Here is a 13,058-nt window from a genome sequence, read left to right as displayed (position 1 = left end):
TCAAAAAGTAAGCTTTTATAGAAAATGGCGTATTTAATAGATTAAGAAGTAATGTATTATTTTTTTGTAATTTTCTAATAAAACATTATGCTACTACTCACTTCGTATTTTTCCTTTTAGAGTGAAACACAATTTCCAATTCCAGGGTATAGTCCAAAGACATTTTGATCAACACATGTGTTTCATCAATTTACTTGGGTTCAAACAGCCATCCCAACTTGTTGGTCTAATAGTATAAAGTCTAACTAATCCACAGAATGACCAAAAAGTCGAGTTCAATTCATGGGAGCGACACTTATTGAAATGAACAATCACGAACCCCAAAAGGGATCAGTTCTATACTAGAAGGATGAAAATATATCATTAATAGTACCCGAAAAAACAGCCTACACAACTTTTATCTTACATCTTACCAAGAGTGTAACAAATAATTTAAGAGGGAACACTCATTGGCCAAAAAGTATTGCAAAAGCATCATCTTTTCTCCTGGACAAGGCTTCAGTTGTGAAGGGAGATTCAGTTGTGAAATTTGAGTGAGAACTTTCCTCCTGGACAAGGCTTAACTAGCCAACTGTTGATAAAATTCCGGAAACCGAAGAACTGAACATTATAGATAAGGGCATTCATTGTACGCCGCTCAATTTCACCGTAGATGTTGTTGCCAAATCTTACACCTACAGTGAATGCCATTGCAACAAGTGGGACCTTCTTTGCCACAGGAGATGCTTCGAGTGTTCGACGATAAGGCAAGAAAGAAACCTGGTCAAGGGAGGGAAAACAAATTAAACAAATATAACAATACCAAAGATGGTGCGCAATCTTATGTCCATCTTGCCAGCAAGTCAAATTATAAATTAAAATACATGAAAATAGTAGAAACAACTTTTTTTTAATCAGATTTTGGAGAAATAACAATAATCTGATAATCTTTTATAATTGGCATTCTGAAATTAAGATCTGTACTTTATGTATTGTATTTTCCATCGCTCAGATACAGCAGAATCAGCCTACCAAAGATGTCGAGTAACAACACAACACTATTTACAACAGATACAACTAAGACGTGCTTCAAAATAAAGCATACAACGCTAGAGGTAGAAAAATTATACCTCCGGGTGTACCTTTTCGCATTCATGATCATATTCGCAATTCCTTGACCAATAAGACCACATCCAAAGCCAACTGATCCATACAATGCACCCTGAACATAAAATGTCAGGTTTTTGGAGGAGTAAACTGCTACTAGAAACCAAATTATAGTTAACATTTAAAAAAGGATGCACCATAACAAATAACCGAGGCAATTGAATCACCCTAGTAGAGAGTAATAAAAGTTTGATTCTAGATATTGTTGGTTTTTCTGTACGATCTATATTCTGTCATGCTACTAAATAACGCAGTGTAGGACCTTGTAGAAGTATGTAGCAATGCGCTGTTTCGTAGAGAATTTACATCCTGGCCTTTCAGCTTCAAAAACACTGCATTGAAGTAATAATTCAGTATCATAACAATAATAGCATTCCGATTCAGGTAGATCACTGAAAAGTATGGTGCACATTAAAATTAACATAAAAAGAGGGGGGAAATAAGCATTACAGGATCGTCTAGCACCATTCTTCACAACTACTCGAACAAAAGGAATCTCAACTTAAGACTTGAATTGCTAACTAACCCCAGCCTCAATATACTACGATTTACAGAATAGATGGTTCACTACACAAAATAAATGAAGAACACCAGATATCTTTCATATACTAAACTATTCGCAGCAACCAATTGGGGTTAGTATAACACTATTGAATTAACAACATTTCAATCCCTTTTCGGAAGTCACACTTGGTTGTAGAAACAAAATATGTGGTAGAAATATCCAGTATGTCAACCTACCAGTTGACTCTTATGAAAGGTATACACTGTTTGTGAAAGGTATACATTGATTAGCATAGTTTAATAGTTCACTGATATAATGTAGACACTAACCTGCTAGGAAGAGCTGCACAAGCATGTTGAATTCCTCCAAGCAAACCTTTTGACACTGAAGGCTTCCCGATTCGAGCATAGGGTGCTAAGATACCCACCAAAGCAATGTCAACAACCACTCCAACCAGAAGATCAGCAGCATACAACTCAAACTCAGCCCAGAAATCCTTGCCCCTTTTCTGAACCTCCGCAAATGTTGCACAACAAGAGTCTATAACAACCTGCACATGCCATATCAAGCAAAAATTCATTTAGACATGTAATCCAAAAGGTAAAGGGAAAATTATAGTAACTTCCTCTGAGATTTGGCTTAAGCGCACTTGACGACTCTCGTGTTTCACCTCCATGAAGGAGAGGCAAGTGTGGTAATAGTTTAATCTCAATGGAAGGGACATGAATGTAGCTACTAAAACGAGAGAGATGCAGAGTGTAATTAGGTTCAACCTTAAAGGGGGTCATTATAATTTCCCCAATAGTAAAAAACCCAACACTCGTTGATCAAGTTCAAATTATCATAGTTCAGAACCATAACATAACCAAAAAAACACAGTTTTCAAAGACAACATAAAAACAAACCTCGATTCCAACTTTAAAAAGAAAAGAAGGATCAGCTAGCATTCGATTTCTCAACATAGAACAATGCTTCATCAGAAAAGAAAGTGGCCATGCAGAACCCTGCAACCAATATTGATCATGAGTAGTGAATAAAAAAACATTAGAATTTGGAAACAAAAAAAATAAACTTTATCATAAACCCACTTCTAATTCCAAGTAACGAAGAAGAAACATTTCACGAATGCCTATATTCTTCGCTGCCTCAACCATATCAGAAGGCAACTTCACACCCCTAGCTTCTGCTTCTTTCATAACAGCTTCAAAGTTTAACAAGGGACCAAGTTCTTCATCACCTTCGCTTCCACCTTCATCTCCATCACCACCACCATCAATAAGGTAAGGAGTGAAAGAAAGGAGAGAATGAGAATCGAAGAGAGGAAAAAGAAACGACGCCTGAGAGATTCGAACTCTCGCGGGGAAACCCCATGTACTTAGCAGGCACACGCCTTAACCACTCGGCCAAAGCGTCTTCATGTTCCTTTGAGAGATTTATAATTTAATTATATATTAAATTAGAGTTCATAGTGAAAACAATTCACTTCCACATTTAGATATATCTAGTGGTGACTAGAACTCGAACCATACCCGCTCACCCAATATAGTCCGATCATGATTATGTCTAAATAAGTTTGGGTCTCATTGAGACTGTGTTTGGGTTAAAAAATTAAACTTAGTTAATATTTAGAGTTGGGTTAGGGACTAACATGACATGGCCCATCCCGTCACGATCATGTTCGTATATGTCTCTACCCAATCGTGTACAGAACAATGATAAATCTTTGGTCAAAAGTATAACTAATTCTCTAATGTTTTTGGTCATATATAAGGATGACAACGGGCGCGCGCAGGAGAGGGCGGGTGGGCGCGCGCGGGCAGGCGGGCGTGCGCGCCTGAGGTAGTTTATGAAAAATAAGGATGACTAATATTTATTTGATAAATTTATGATCATAGTTAAATAGGTGTAATTTATTATGAAATATAATAAAGTATTAGATATATAATCTTAAAATAATAATAAATATATATATAAAAAATTAACTAAAAACTAAATATATAAATTTATGGTTACTTGCAGGGCGGATATCACAAAACCTGCTTTCGCCCATAAGCTATTATTGCGGGTACCCGTTGTGGGTATTTCCACGGGTACTACGGGTTGGTTTTTTTTGTCATTCCTAATCATATAGCCATTATTAATAATATATAATATAATTTTACATGTCAAATTAGATGTCTATAATAATAAGTAATATTAAGATTATTTTATTGTATTTAATCGAGTCTAAGGTCAGGAAGGCTGACCCAATCAAGATTTAGAGTCAAGTTAGCTTCATGTCTAGAATATAGTTTAAAAAAATAATCTGACTAACTTTTAGAGTCGAGTAAAAGATAAGTCTTATCCGACCTAACTCATAGTCATCCCTATACATATCTAATTGAGATTTAGAACACATATTTTTACTGAGAGTGTTTTTTTGAAGGTGCGGCTAAAAGTAAAATAGTTTTTTAATTTTCATAAAATATATATAAGGATAACTTTTTAAAGTGTCTAAAATAACTTTTTTTTTTTGTTAGATCATGGGCATCATTTCTATCAAAGTTGAGAATATCCACAACAGCATGAAATAAAGACGCATGTTTAGCGCCCGTGGCCTAATGGATAAGGCGTCTGACTTCTAATCAGGCGATTGTGGGTTCGAGTCCCACCGGGCGTGTGTGCCCCAAAATTAGTTTTAATAAAGTTCTATCCTTTCAACCAAAATCAAATTTTTACTTTAGGGATTAAATTCATATACACAGATAATTTAAAGTACTAAAATGAGTATTGACTCATCTTCTTTATTTAATTGTTTGTGTGGATGAAACAGCTTGATCAAAATTTAATCCCAATATCAAGTTATTAAGTCTTTTTACAACACATTCCACCAGATTTAATAATTTATATGGCAAAGGTTAATAGTGATTTGTGGAGTTGATGAATCCAGCTCTCATATCTTAGTGGAACAAACCATAATAACTTTCCCACCTCTTATCCTAACTAACTACATTTTAATATCAATCTACTTTAATAGAGAATTATGTTTCTACCAACAATTTGTTTCCTACTAGTTTATTAAGACACCTTGTGCTACAACATTTTCTCTCCCTTGATAAAACGTTCACGTGAACATTAAAATATGTCCAAAAATGGAAATTTTATGACTGAGTTGTTCTCTCAATTTGTTTCCTACGCTGGAAAAGTGGGCTTGTTGATGAAGCTGGGACAGCTCATGATGTGTGGAAGAGACTATACTTACTGGTTTGTAACCAATGTCATTTCTTAGTGGTATTTAAAATTGGAGTAATTATTCATTTTAGTCTCTTATAATTTTCGACCTTACTTACCAGTTTGGATTTTCAAAATTTGAAACATTTAAAATGGTTCTCAAAAATTTTAAATGTTGGTCAAATTAGTTCTTTTTGTGGTCAAATTAGTCTCTACCAAATGTTTTAAAACATGCTAAAAATGACTAATTTGACCCCATTTAAAAATTTTGTTGATCATTTTAGGTTTTTCAACTTTTGAGAGATCAGATGATAAGATCAAAAAACATAACAGGCTGAAATATGTAATAAGGTTTTTGGTTTTGGGAAATGTAGAGATTAGACTAAGAAAAATGCATTTGCTTGCTTCTCCAACTACATTTCCTAGTATAATGAAAACTACATTCAACCATACCATACATCTCACTATTAATACTTAGAGTGTAATATTGTTGTATTGACAATGTAAAGAATTGTACATAATTAGTGTATCATTCACCATTTATTTGGATTACTTTTTTTGAAAAGTCAAACATAATTAAAAATGAATGACAGATAATAGAGTGACAGTATAAAAAACTCTTACACTGTCGGTATATATATATATATATATATATATATATATTTCTCTAATAGTTATTTGAGGATGAGTCTTGATGTTACACTAAATTTACTTTGCTCCTTAATGATTAAAATGTCACAAGTTAAAATACATCTACCATTTACATAAACCTCATATATGAGTCTTGTACATTAAAAATCCCTAATATACATATCCTCTTGATCTTGGAGTGAGTCAATTTCCCCAAAAAGTTGAATGACATTAAAAGATGGTCATAACTGAGCCTAAGATTGTGCATGCTATCTGCTAAATGAATTAAATTGCTACCCAACCCCAACTTGGAAAATGATTTATTGTCACAAACTTTGTTCTAGACAATGTCTCGGATTAATGATATTAAAATAAATACAAAAAAATAATGAATATTTAATTTTTTAATTAATATGACATATTTTCATTGATTTATGACATAATTTGAGATAACAAATCCTTGTCAAAAAAGTTGAGTGACATTAAAAGATGGTTATAAGTGGATGGGGATCAAATATTATCATTCATTGTCCACTTTGTGTCTTAAGTGAAAAGAAATATGCATTCAATTAAGAGTAAATTGCACTAACATTCCTCTGAGTTTAGTAAAATTACACAAACCACTCTCTATTGTTTACACATATAAACTCCCCTAATTTTTATACATATCTTACACTAACTACCCCATAATATAAGAGTGATTTAAATATGTCCTTAGAATTATTTATGCATCTTGTACTGAACCAAAAATAATGAAGATGTATTGTCTCATATACTATTTGGACATGTTTTATTTAACTTAATTACACTTAACATCTTTTTTCTAAAAGATCATACTTATTTATCATACATAGGTAATCAATATAATGTATGTATAAAAATAAGGGGTTTTGTATGTGCAAAAAATGGAGGGATAATCTGTATAATTTGACTAAAACTCAGGGGATGTCAGTGTAATTTACTTCTCAATTAAAAAGAAAAATTATAAAAACAAATATTAATATTTTGATATTATTTTGTGAATTTGATTGATTAAGAAGGAGAAGAAATGAAAATTGTGGGACAAATACTTTTTCACTTATAACTAAGCCTAAGATTGTCCATGCCACCAACTAAATTAATAAATTACTATACCATCCCAATAATATATAATATTATAATACAACATAACACAAGCATGCAATTCCTTTACCAAATTCTTCAAACAAAAAGAAAACAATTTACTGTGGGTGGAAACTTTTTCTATTTTGATTAAATGTGCCTTCACATTTAAGCTGAATTATCTATAAGATTCTAGGAACTGCACTTACCACAATAACCAATGCATGCTGCAGCATCAAAACACAAGAGACAACCTCATCCTCACTTCATCACTTCCCAATACACTAACCATCTTAAAAGCCTGTCCCCTCTCTCTCTCTCTCAAGAAGAAAAAAACTTTTAGCTTTTTTCTGAAGAGAAGTTGAAAAACATGGAGAATTCAAGTTATTTCTTGACTTGCATGGTTATGGTTTTAGTTGTTGTAGTGGTTAATGGACAGCCTCTGGTGCCTGCATTGTTCATATTTGGAGACTCAGTGGTGGATGTGGGAAATAACAACAATTTAGACACCATTGTTAAAGCAAATTTTCCTCCTTATGGAAGAGACTTCAATAATCACATGTCAACTGGGAGATTCTGCAATGGAAAACTTGCCACAGATTACACTGGTTTTTGTTTCTTTAGTTTTAATAACACTACAAAATCCATGTCTAGTTTTAGATATCTTTTGCTTACTATCCAACATTATCTTATTTTCCCACCAAAAAAAATATGATCTTTGATCTTTATTTCCATTTTTTGCAGCTGAAAATCTTGGATTTACCACTTACCCACCAGCTTATCTTAGCTTAAAATCCAAAGGAACGAATCTATTGAATGGGGTCAACTTTGCCTCTGCTTCTTCTGGCTACTATTCTGCAACAGCCAAACTATATGTAAATAAATTTGAAGCTTAAAACTCAAGAACTCTCATATAAGAAATTCTTATGTGTTAATGGGAGAAGAGAAATTTCTCATTTTGAGTCATCTCTGAATTGTTTTCCTCTAAAGTGATCAAGTGGAGGAGAAAGATAAATACAAATGTATTTTTGTACATAGCAAAACATTTTTCTTCTTCCAATAGCATCTAATAATCTCTATTCTCCTTTCTTTACTTGTCATAATAGTGGTAAGTCTTAATATGTATGAGTATTTTTCCTTTTTCTTCTTGATCTAGCATGCAATTCCACTAAATGACCAGCTGGAGCACTTCAAAGATTGCCTCAATATATTGGTGGGAGTGGCAGGGAAATCAAATGCTTCATCAATTATATCTGGTGCCATATATGTTATTAGTGCCGGAAATAGTGACTTTATTCAAAACTATTACCTGAATCCTTTGCTTTACAAGGTCTACACTGCTGATCAATTCTCAGACTTTCTAGTGCAGAACTATGTCAATTTTATTCAGGCAAGTCTTTATCAACCTTGACATAATGCCTTAGTAAATTATGTGCCACTTAAGATGTGTAAATATCATTAATAAAAATCACCTTTAGAGAAAAAAATGATGTTTTTTTACCATTGATTTAAAACTTTGTTGGTTTTGATTTACATTTCAAAATTCCAAGCATGCATGTGTTGTGACAGAATTTATATGCACTTGGAGCAAGGAGGATTGGTGTGACAACATTACCTCCAATGGGTTGCTTGCCTGCAGCCATCACTCTCTATGGTTCTGATAGCAACGAGTGCGTCGAGAGGCTTAACCATGATGCTGTTAACTTCAATAAAAAGCTAAATACCACATCACAGAGCTTGCAGAAACAACTTCCTGACCTCAAATTGGTCGCCTTTGATATCTACCAACCTCTCTATGACCTTGTTACCAAGCCTACTGAAAATGGTACAACATTTGTTGTTTAGATCATTTTCTAATTTGATTTCAGTTTGATATATTTTTATTAATAATTTCGTAAATTTGAAAACAAGAAACTAAATGAAACAATGTGACAATTTTTCTGTGCCAAAAGAAAGCAATACCAAGCACTACCTAATTCTACTAATCCTAGTAAATTAATCTTATAATGGCTCATGAACTAGGTTTTTTTAACAACTTTCCTTTGTGTGCTATGGCTTATATACTTCTCACAGGATTTTTTGAATCAAGGAAGGCTTGTTGTGGAACTGGATTGCTAGAAACATCTGTATTGTGTAATAACAAGTCCATCGGAACATGCGCCAATGCATCGGAATATGTATTCTGGGATGCTTTTCATCCCACAGATGCTGCAAACAAGATTTTGGCAGAAGATTTGCTCATTGCTGGCATCTCTCTCATATCCTAATCGAACCCTTTTCGGAGTCATTCTGCTTTGGATTTTTTTTATGTATGTGTGGTTGTTGTATGAGTTCGGCCTAGGTAAAATGAGGCTGATTTTATGAATTATAAAACTCAATTTGTGCTTTCAAACATTGTGTAGTAAGACCAACCATATTTGTATAAACTAAGCTTCATGTGTAATTTCTAGTTTTGGATGCTCAAAGCTGCTTTTGCTGGGTTTGTATTCTTGTTTTATTTAATGAATGTTGTTTTATGTGACAGATAACAATCCTATTCATATCTGTTCTCTGCCATTTCTTTTAAAATATCACTTTCATATTTGTTCCTTGAACAATGCCATTTTCTTATAACATAATCCAAAAGGGCAGGTGCAAAAAATTGACTCACCACCATAAGCTTCTGAAAGTAGGTAAGAGACAACAGTGTCAAAATTGATATACATACATTCAGGTAAAAGTAACTGCCCAGAACAAGAAGATACAAAACAAAACCTACAGAATAGAGAAAAATGTCTAGGATTGGGAACCACAATGAGTAGTTTTTGGCTGAAACAATATTTAGAAGCTTCAACATCAGAAAATTGAAGTCTGTATAAGACATTTAAAGTCTGATTGGCCAATAAATCTAATAGCACTACTTCAATTCATTCATCACAAAATGCACTCCACTACCACAGAATAGAGAAAAATGCTTTTGAATCTTCTCTAAAAGCAGGCTTCAATTAATTCTTACTACCAAATTACAGAATTGGAATGCATCTCACTATGTTGCTCTTACATAACTGCACATTTATCACCAATAGTATCTTGCAATTTAGAATCATTTGAATGAACCCTTGTTAACTTTTAGGTTGAAAATGTGAATGTGAATAGTGGCAAAGTCTATAGCAGCAAAATCTCATATGGACTAGTCAAGAATCAACTCATTCAAATGTACAATCCAAGCCCTTCAAAAGAAAAATCTAATCTAGGGAGAAGTTTCAAACGAACTTCGTGTTTATAATACCATGGCACAATTTGTATAGAAATGAAGGAAGCTAGCTATCTGAGGCATTCTGTTTTGCAGTATCACTCCGATGTGGCACACCTTCAGCTTCCATTACTTTACACTATGAAAAGGTTTCCAAAATCACAACCTCAATTATGACTTATATTGCACATAAGGTCTAATATAACAGTTCCATACAAAATCATGCTCCAATGACCAGCAAGGGTTACCATATGAATAAGAAAATGTTGCACAGACCACCCAGAAATGCCAAATTCTAATCTATTTTGATGACTTTATTGGTTGGGACTCTTTCAGTGACTTTGGAGATCCAATAATGGCTATGTTCCCCACACCAACTTCCACAGCCTCATGCTCACCCTTTTCCCTCTTTATATTTTCAGACATTTCTACATCCATAGCATCAGATTGCACAGCAGTCAACGAGGGTTGAAGTGTCCGAGGACCTGCACTGAACCATGGATGACTAAGGCACTGAGCAGCTGTTGGCCTCTTTTCAGGGACAAAATCAAGTAATGGAACAAGGAAATCAGCCATATTATTTGCTTCTTGCTCAGTGAAATCATACTTCTCCATCAGCACCTTATTAACAGGCCAGAAATGCAACTGACGGATGTGCCTCAAATCACCAGATCTGCTGAAAAACTCCCGGGAATAGCGGCCACCTAGTGCAATCTGAAGGAAATATTTTTTCAATTATTGCCGATCAGAACAAATAAGATATTTTGAAAGAAATAACAGTTTGATACTAATTGCAGTATGTGAAAGAGTAACTGAATTATATGTGAGATAACTATAAGTATTTCAAATGTTTTTTCCTGGACCATATCCACTTTAAAACACTTAACATGCTTACCTTGCGAGGCATCATTCCAAGAAGCTCCATCATCAATGCCAGATGATCCTGCAAAGTTTGAGATATCATAAAAGAAACCATTGATTGAAGTTCAAATAATCACAGCATTATTTCCCATTTTGTACACATTTTCCATGATAATAGAAATCAGCAGCAATATGCATACACAAATTTAAAAAATATTTACTTCAAAAAATCAGAAGTCTGCTATAATGCAGATACAATTCTAAAAGTATGAAAAGGTGCGAAAGTGAATTATACTACTGTGTAACAATAAAACCGAACAGTCAGCATAAAATAATAATAGCCAGAAATGAAGCCAACCGATACTTTTGAAGCCAAAAACAAGCTCAGTTACCTCATCCCTATCATAATTGTCACCGCTGTGAGGATCAAAAAGCACATCGCCAGTGACAAGCTCAAAGCAAATGCAAGCAAAGGACCATAGATCTGCTGGAGTTGAGTATTTAGATCCAAGAATAACCTCGGGACACCGATACTGTCTCGTCTGAATATCATTTGTGAATTGTTTATAAGTCCAACAAGCATTACCAAAATCAACCAGCTTGCACTTGAAATCAACAGCTGCCAGCAAATTTTTTCTTGTAGAACTGCTAACTTTCCCACGACTTCCTTGTGGAATACCCTTAGCTTCAGAAACCTTTGTTCGTTCATCTTCACTCACAGTCACAGGACTACTAGGTTTACCTTCACCAGATTCAACACTTGGATCCACATCATTACTACAACCATCTTGCTCAGGTTCTTCAGAATTCTCCTCAGCTTCCTCGGGACTTTCCTTCACAACACAGCCTTGAGCTGCCTTTTTAGCCTTTTTCTGTATTTTCTTTTTCGGGTTCTCGGTCAGATCTCCATTCAAACTTTTATCATCTTTTGTGGTCACAATCTTATCCTTGGTGTTTGGAAGGACAAGTGGAGCACCTGTTTTTCTTGGATCCTTGCACGGATCTATTGGAGACAGAAGCAGGACATTCTCTGGCTTCAAATCAGTGTGTATTATCGAGAGTTCGCGATGCAAGTAATCCAAACCAGCCAAAATATGGAAACAAATTTCTTTAACCATGGGAAGGGGAACCCCTCGATAATCACTGTACTTTATAAGGGTAAGAAGATTGTCACCTAGGAATTCAAAAACCATACACACATGCTGGCCATTAGGGCCTGAATGCTTAAAGTGATCCAATAGCTTGACAACACATTTCTTGTCATCAAGATCCCCCTCCGCAATCTGCTTAAGAATCTTTATTTCATCCATTGCTGCTTCAGTGTAGTGCTGAGCACTCTTTTGAATTTTTAGGGCAACATACCGCTACACACAAACAATTCCCCCATCATTTATAGAGCTCAAAATTAAAGATGATAGCATGTTGGTAGCAAAGTTTTCAAAGAACAAAGAATTACACAGTCACGAAGCATATGCATCTAAACACAGGAACTACAATAATACGAAATAGACATGATCATCAAGATAGGATGTTAGAAAGAGCAACAAGGCAACAAAAACGGGAATTACTACTTAATAATTTTTTGTGTAAAAATCAATATATTTTTAGATTAATAACTTGTTCTGCAGTAAGATTTGCTTCAAAATAACCAAACAATTTTCTCCAAACAAACTTGAAAATCCAGCTTCTCTAGAAACATTCCTTTTCCGCTTCAGTAAAAACAATATTATCATGTTCTAATCAGGTTTGTCAAACAAGTCAGATTAAAGAGGCATTAGGGAAGCCTATAGAGATTTTATTTGAAATTATAACCTTCCTATAAGCTTTTTTAGCTTACTTCAATGAGTTTATCAAGAAACTTGCAAACATAAGCTCTTTTTAGCTTACTTCAAAAAACTTATGAAGCACTTAGTTAAGCTGTTTACGCAAACACGCTGTAAACCCAAAAAAAGGTTGTTTCTACAATAAGAAAAAACTCACTCCTAAACACAGTAATTGTCAAAACTGAACAAGCATTCATTTTGCCTAGATTTCTGGAAAAAAAAAACAACGAAAATGGCACACATACCGAATTCTGAGTATCCCAAGCGAGCCACACAGTAGAAAAATGACCCCAACCTAATTTGCTCTGCACCACATAGCAACCATTCTTGTAAGTATCACCAATCTGAACCGCATGGTAACCTCCACGCCTATAATCCTCAGTTCCTTCCTCTTCTGAACTGTAATCACTCCCTTCATTTTGGTCCTCCGCCATTGAAGGACCTTCAATCACACACTACAATCTAAGATATCAAAATCAATAAAGTGAGACTGAAAAAAAGGTAATTTCAACAACTATGAATCAAATAGTAGAATAATAATTGGGGTGAG

The 13,058-nt window shown here is 34.3% G+C and overlaps 3 protein-coding genes and 2 non-coding genes across 6 annotated transcripts; 2 read left to right on the top strand and 3 right to left on the bottom strand.

The window, feature by feature from the left end:
- Nucleotides 570-3,327, bottom strand: LOC109357905 (protein RETICULATA-RELATED 1, chloroplastic-like). The gene is made up of 7 exons (XM_019601958.1): nt 3,300-3,327; nt 2,740-3,041; nt 2,557-2,655; nt 1,981-2,201; nt 1,409-1,478; nt 1,122-1,201; nt 570-759 (listed from the first exon to the last, which is right to left on the bottom strand). Exons 1-7 carry the CDS (start codon nt 3,325-3,327, stop codon nt 675-677), a joined length of 885 nt encoding a protein of 294 aa, XP_019457503.1. The 3' UTR covers nt 570-674.
- TRNAS-GCU lies at nt 2,983-3,064 on the bottom strand. The gene has a single exon. It is a non-coding gene; the product is annotated as a tRNA-Ser (tRNA).
- TRNAR-UCU lies at nt 4,238-4,310 on the top strand. The gene has a single exon. It is a non-coding gene; the product is annotated as a tRNA-Arg (tRNA).
- Nucleotides 6,699-9,119, top strand: LOC109358265 (GDSL esterase/lipase At5g22810-like). The gene is made up of 5 exons (XM_019602401.1): nt 6,699-7,200; nt 7,337-7,467; nt 7,749-7,982; nt 8,162-8,417; nt 8,666-9,119. The coding sequence occupies exons 1-5, from the start codon at nt 6,963-6,965 to the stop codon at nt 8,857-8,859; spliced, it is 1,053 nt and encodes a 350-aa protein (XP_019457946.1). The 5' UTR covers nt 6,699-6,962; the 3' UTR covers nt 8,860-9,119.
- LOC109358264 (serine/threonine-protein kinase SRPK-like) lies at nt 9,736-13,058 on the bottom strand. Of its 2 annotated transcripts, XM_019602400.1 has the most exons (5): nt 12,754-13,057; nt 11,416-12,049; nt 11,078-11,370; nt 10,720-10,767; nt 9,736-10,538 (listed from the first exon to the last, which is right to left on the bottom strand). In XM_019602400.1, the coding sequence occupies exons 1-5, from the start codon at nt 12,940-12,942 to the stop codon at nt 10,125-10,127; spliced, it is 1,578 nt and encodes a 525-aa protein (XP_019457945.1). In that variant the 5' UTR covers nt 12,943-13,057; the 3' UTR covers nt 9,736-10,124. The 2 variants fall into 2 exon arrangements, with proteins under 2 accessions (XP_019457945.1, XP_019457944.1); XM_019602399.1 differs by having other exon boundaries at nt 11,078-12,049; nt 12,754-13,058.

The sequence above is a fragment of the Lupinus angustifolius genome, chromosome LG10, assembly GCF_001865875.1.
Source record: "Lupinus angustifolius cultivar Tanjil chromosome LG10, LupAngTanjil_v1.0, whole genome shotgun sequence".
NCBI classification, from domain to species: Eukaryota; Viridiplantae; Streptophyta; class Magnoliopsida; order Fabales; family Fabaceae; genus Lupinus; species Lupinus angustifolius.
The sequence above is the reverse complement of the archived record's forward strand: the minus strand, read 5'-3'. Positions and strand labels throughout refer to the sequence as shown.

What these genes read in the sequence shown, in the direction of transcription:
- LOC109357905 (XM_019601958.1), bottom strand. Translation starts at nt 3,327, where the DNA reads ATGATCGTGACGGGATGGGCCATGTCAT. An exon ending in TTCGTTACTTGGAATTAGAA is followed by an intron (nt 2,656 to 2,739) that starts GTGGGTTTATGA and finishes TATTGGTTGCAG; the next exon opens with GGTTCTGCATGGCCACTTTC. An exon ending in TTTTTAAAGTTGGAATCGAG is followed by an intron (nt 2,202 to 2,556) that starts GTTTGTTTTTAT and finishes TGGCATGTGCAG; the next exon opens with GTTGTTATAGACTCTTGTTG.
- LOC109358265 (XM_019602401.1), top strand. Translation starts at nt 6,963, where the DNA reads ATGGAGAATTCAAGTTATTTCTTGACTTGCATGGTTATGGTTTTAGTT. An exon ending in CTGCAACAGCCAAACTATAT is followed by an intron (nt 7,468 to 7,748) that starts GTAAATAAATTT and finishes TTCTTGATCTAG; the next exon opens with CATGCAATTCCACTAAATGA. An exon ending in ACTATGTCAATTTTATTCAG is followed by an intron (nt 7,983 to 8,161) that starts GCAAGTCTTTAT and finishes GTGTTGTGACAG; the next exon opens with AATTTATATGCACTTGGAGC.
- LOC109358264 (XM_019602399.1), bottom strand. Translation starts at nt 12,942, where the DNA reads ATGGCGGAGGACCAAAATGAAGGGAGTGATTACAGTTCAGAAGAGGAA. An exon ending in ACAATTATGATAGGGATGAG is followed by an intron (nt 10,768 to 11,077) that starts GTAACTGAGCTT and finishes CAAACTTTGCAG; the next exon opens with GATCATCTGGCATTGATGAT. An exon ending in TTGGAATGATGCCTCGCAAG is followed by an intron (nt 10,539 to 10,719) that starts GTAAGCATGTTA and finishes TATTTCCTTCAG; the next exon opens with ATTGCACTAGGTGGCCGCTA.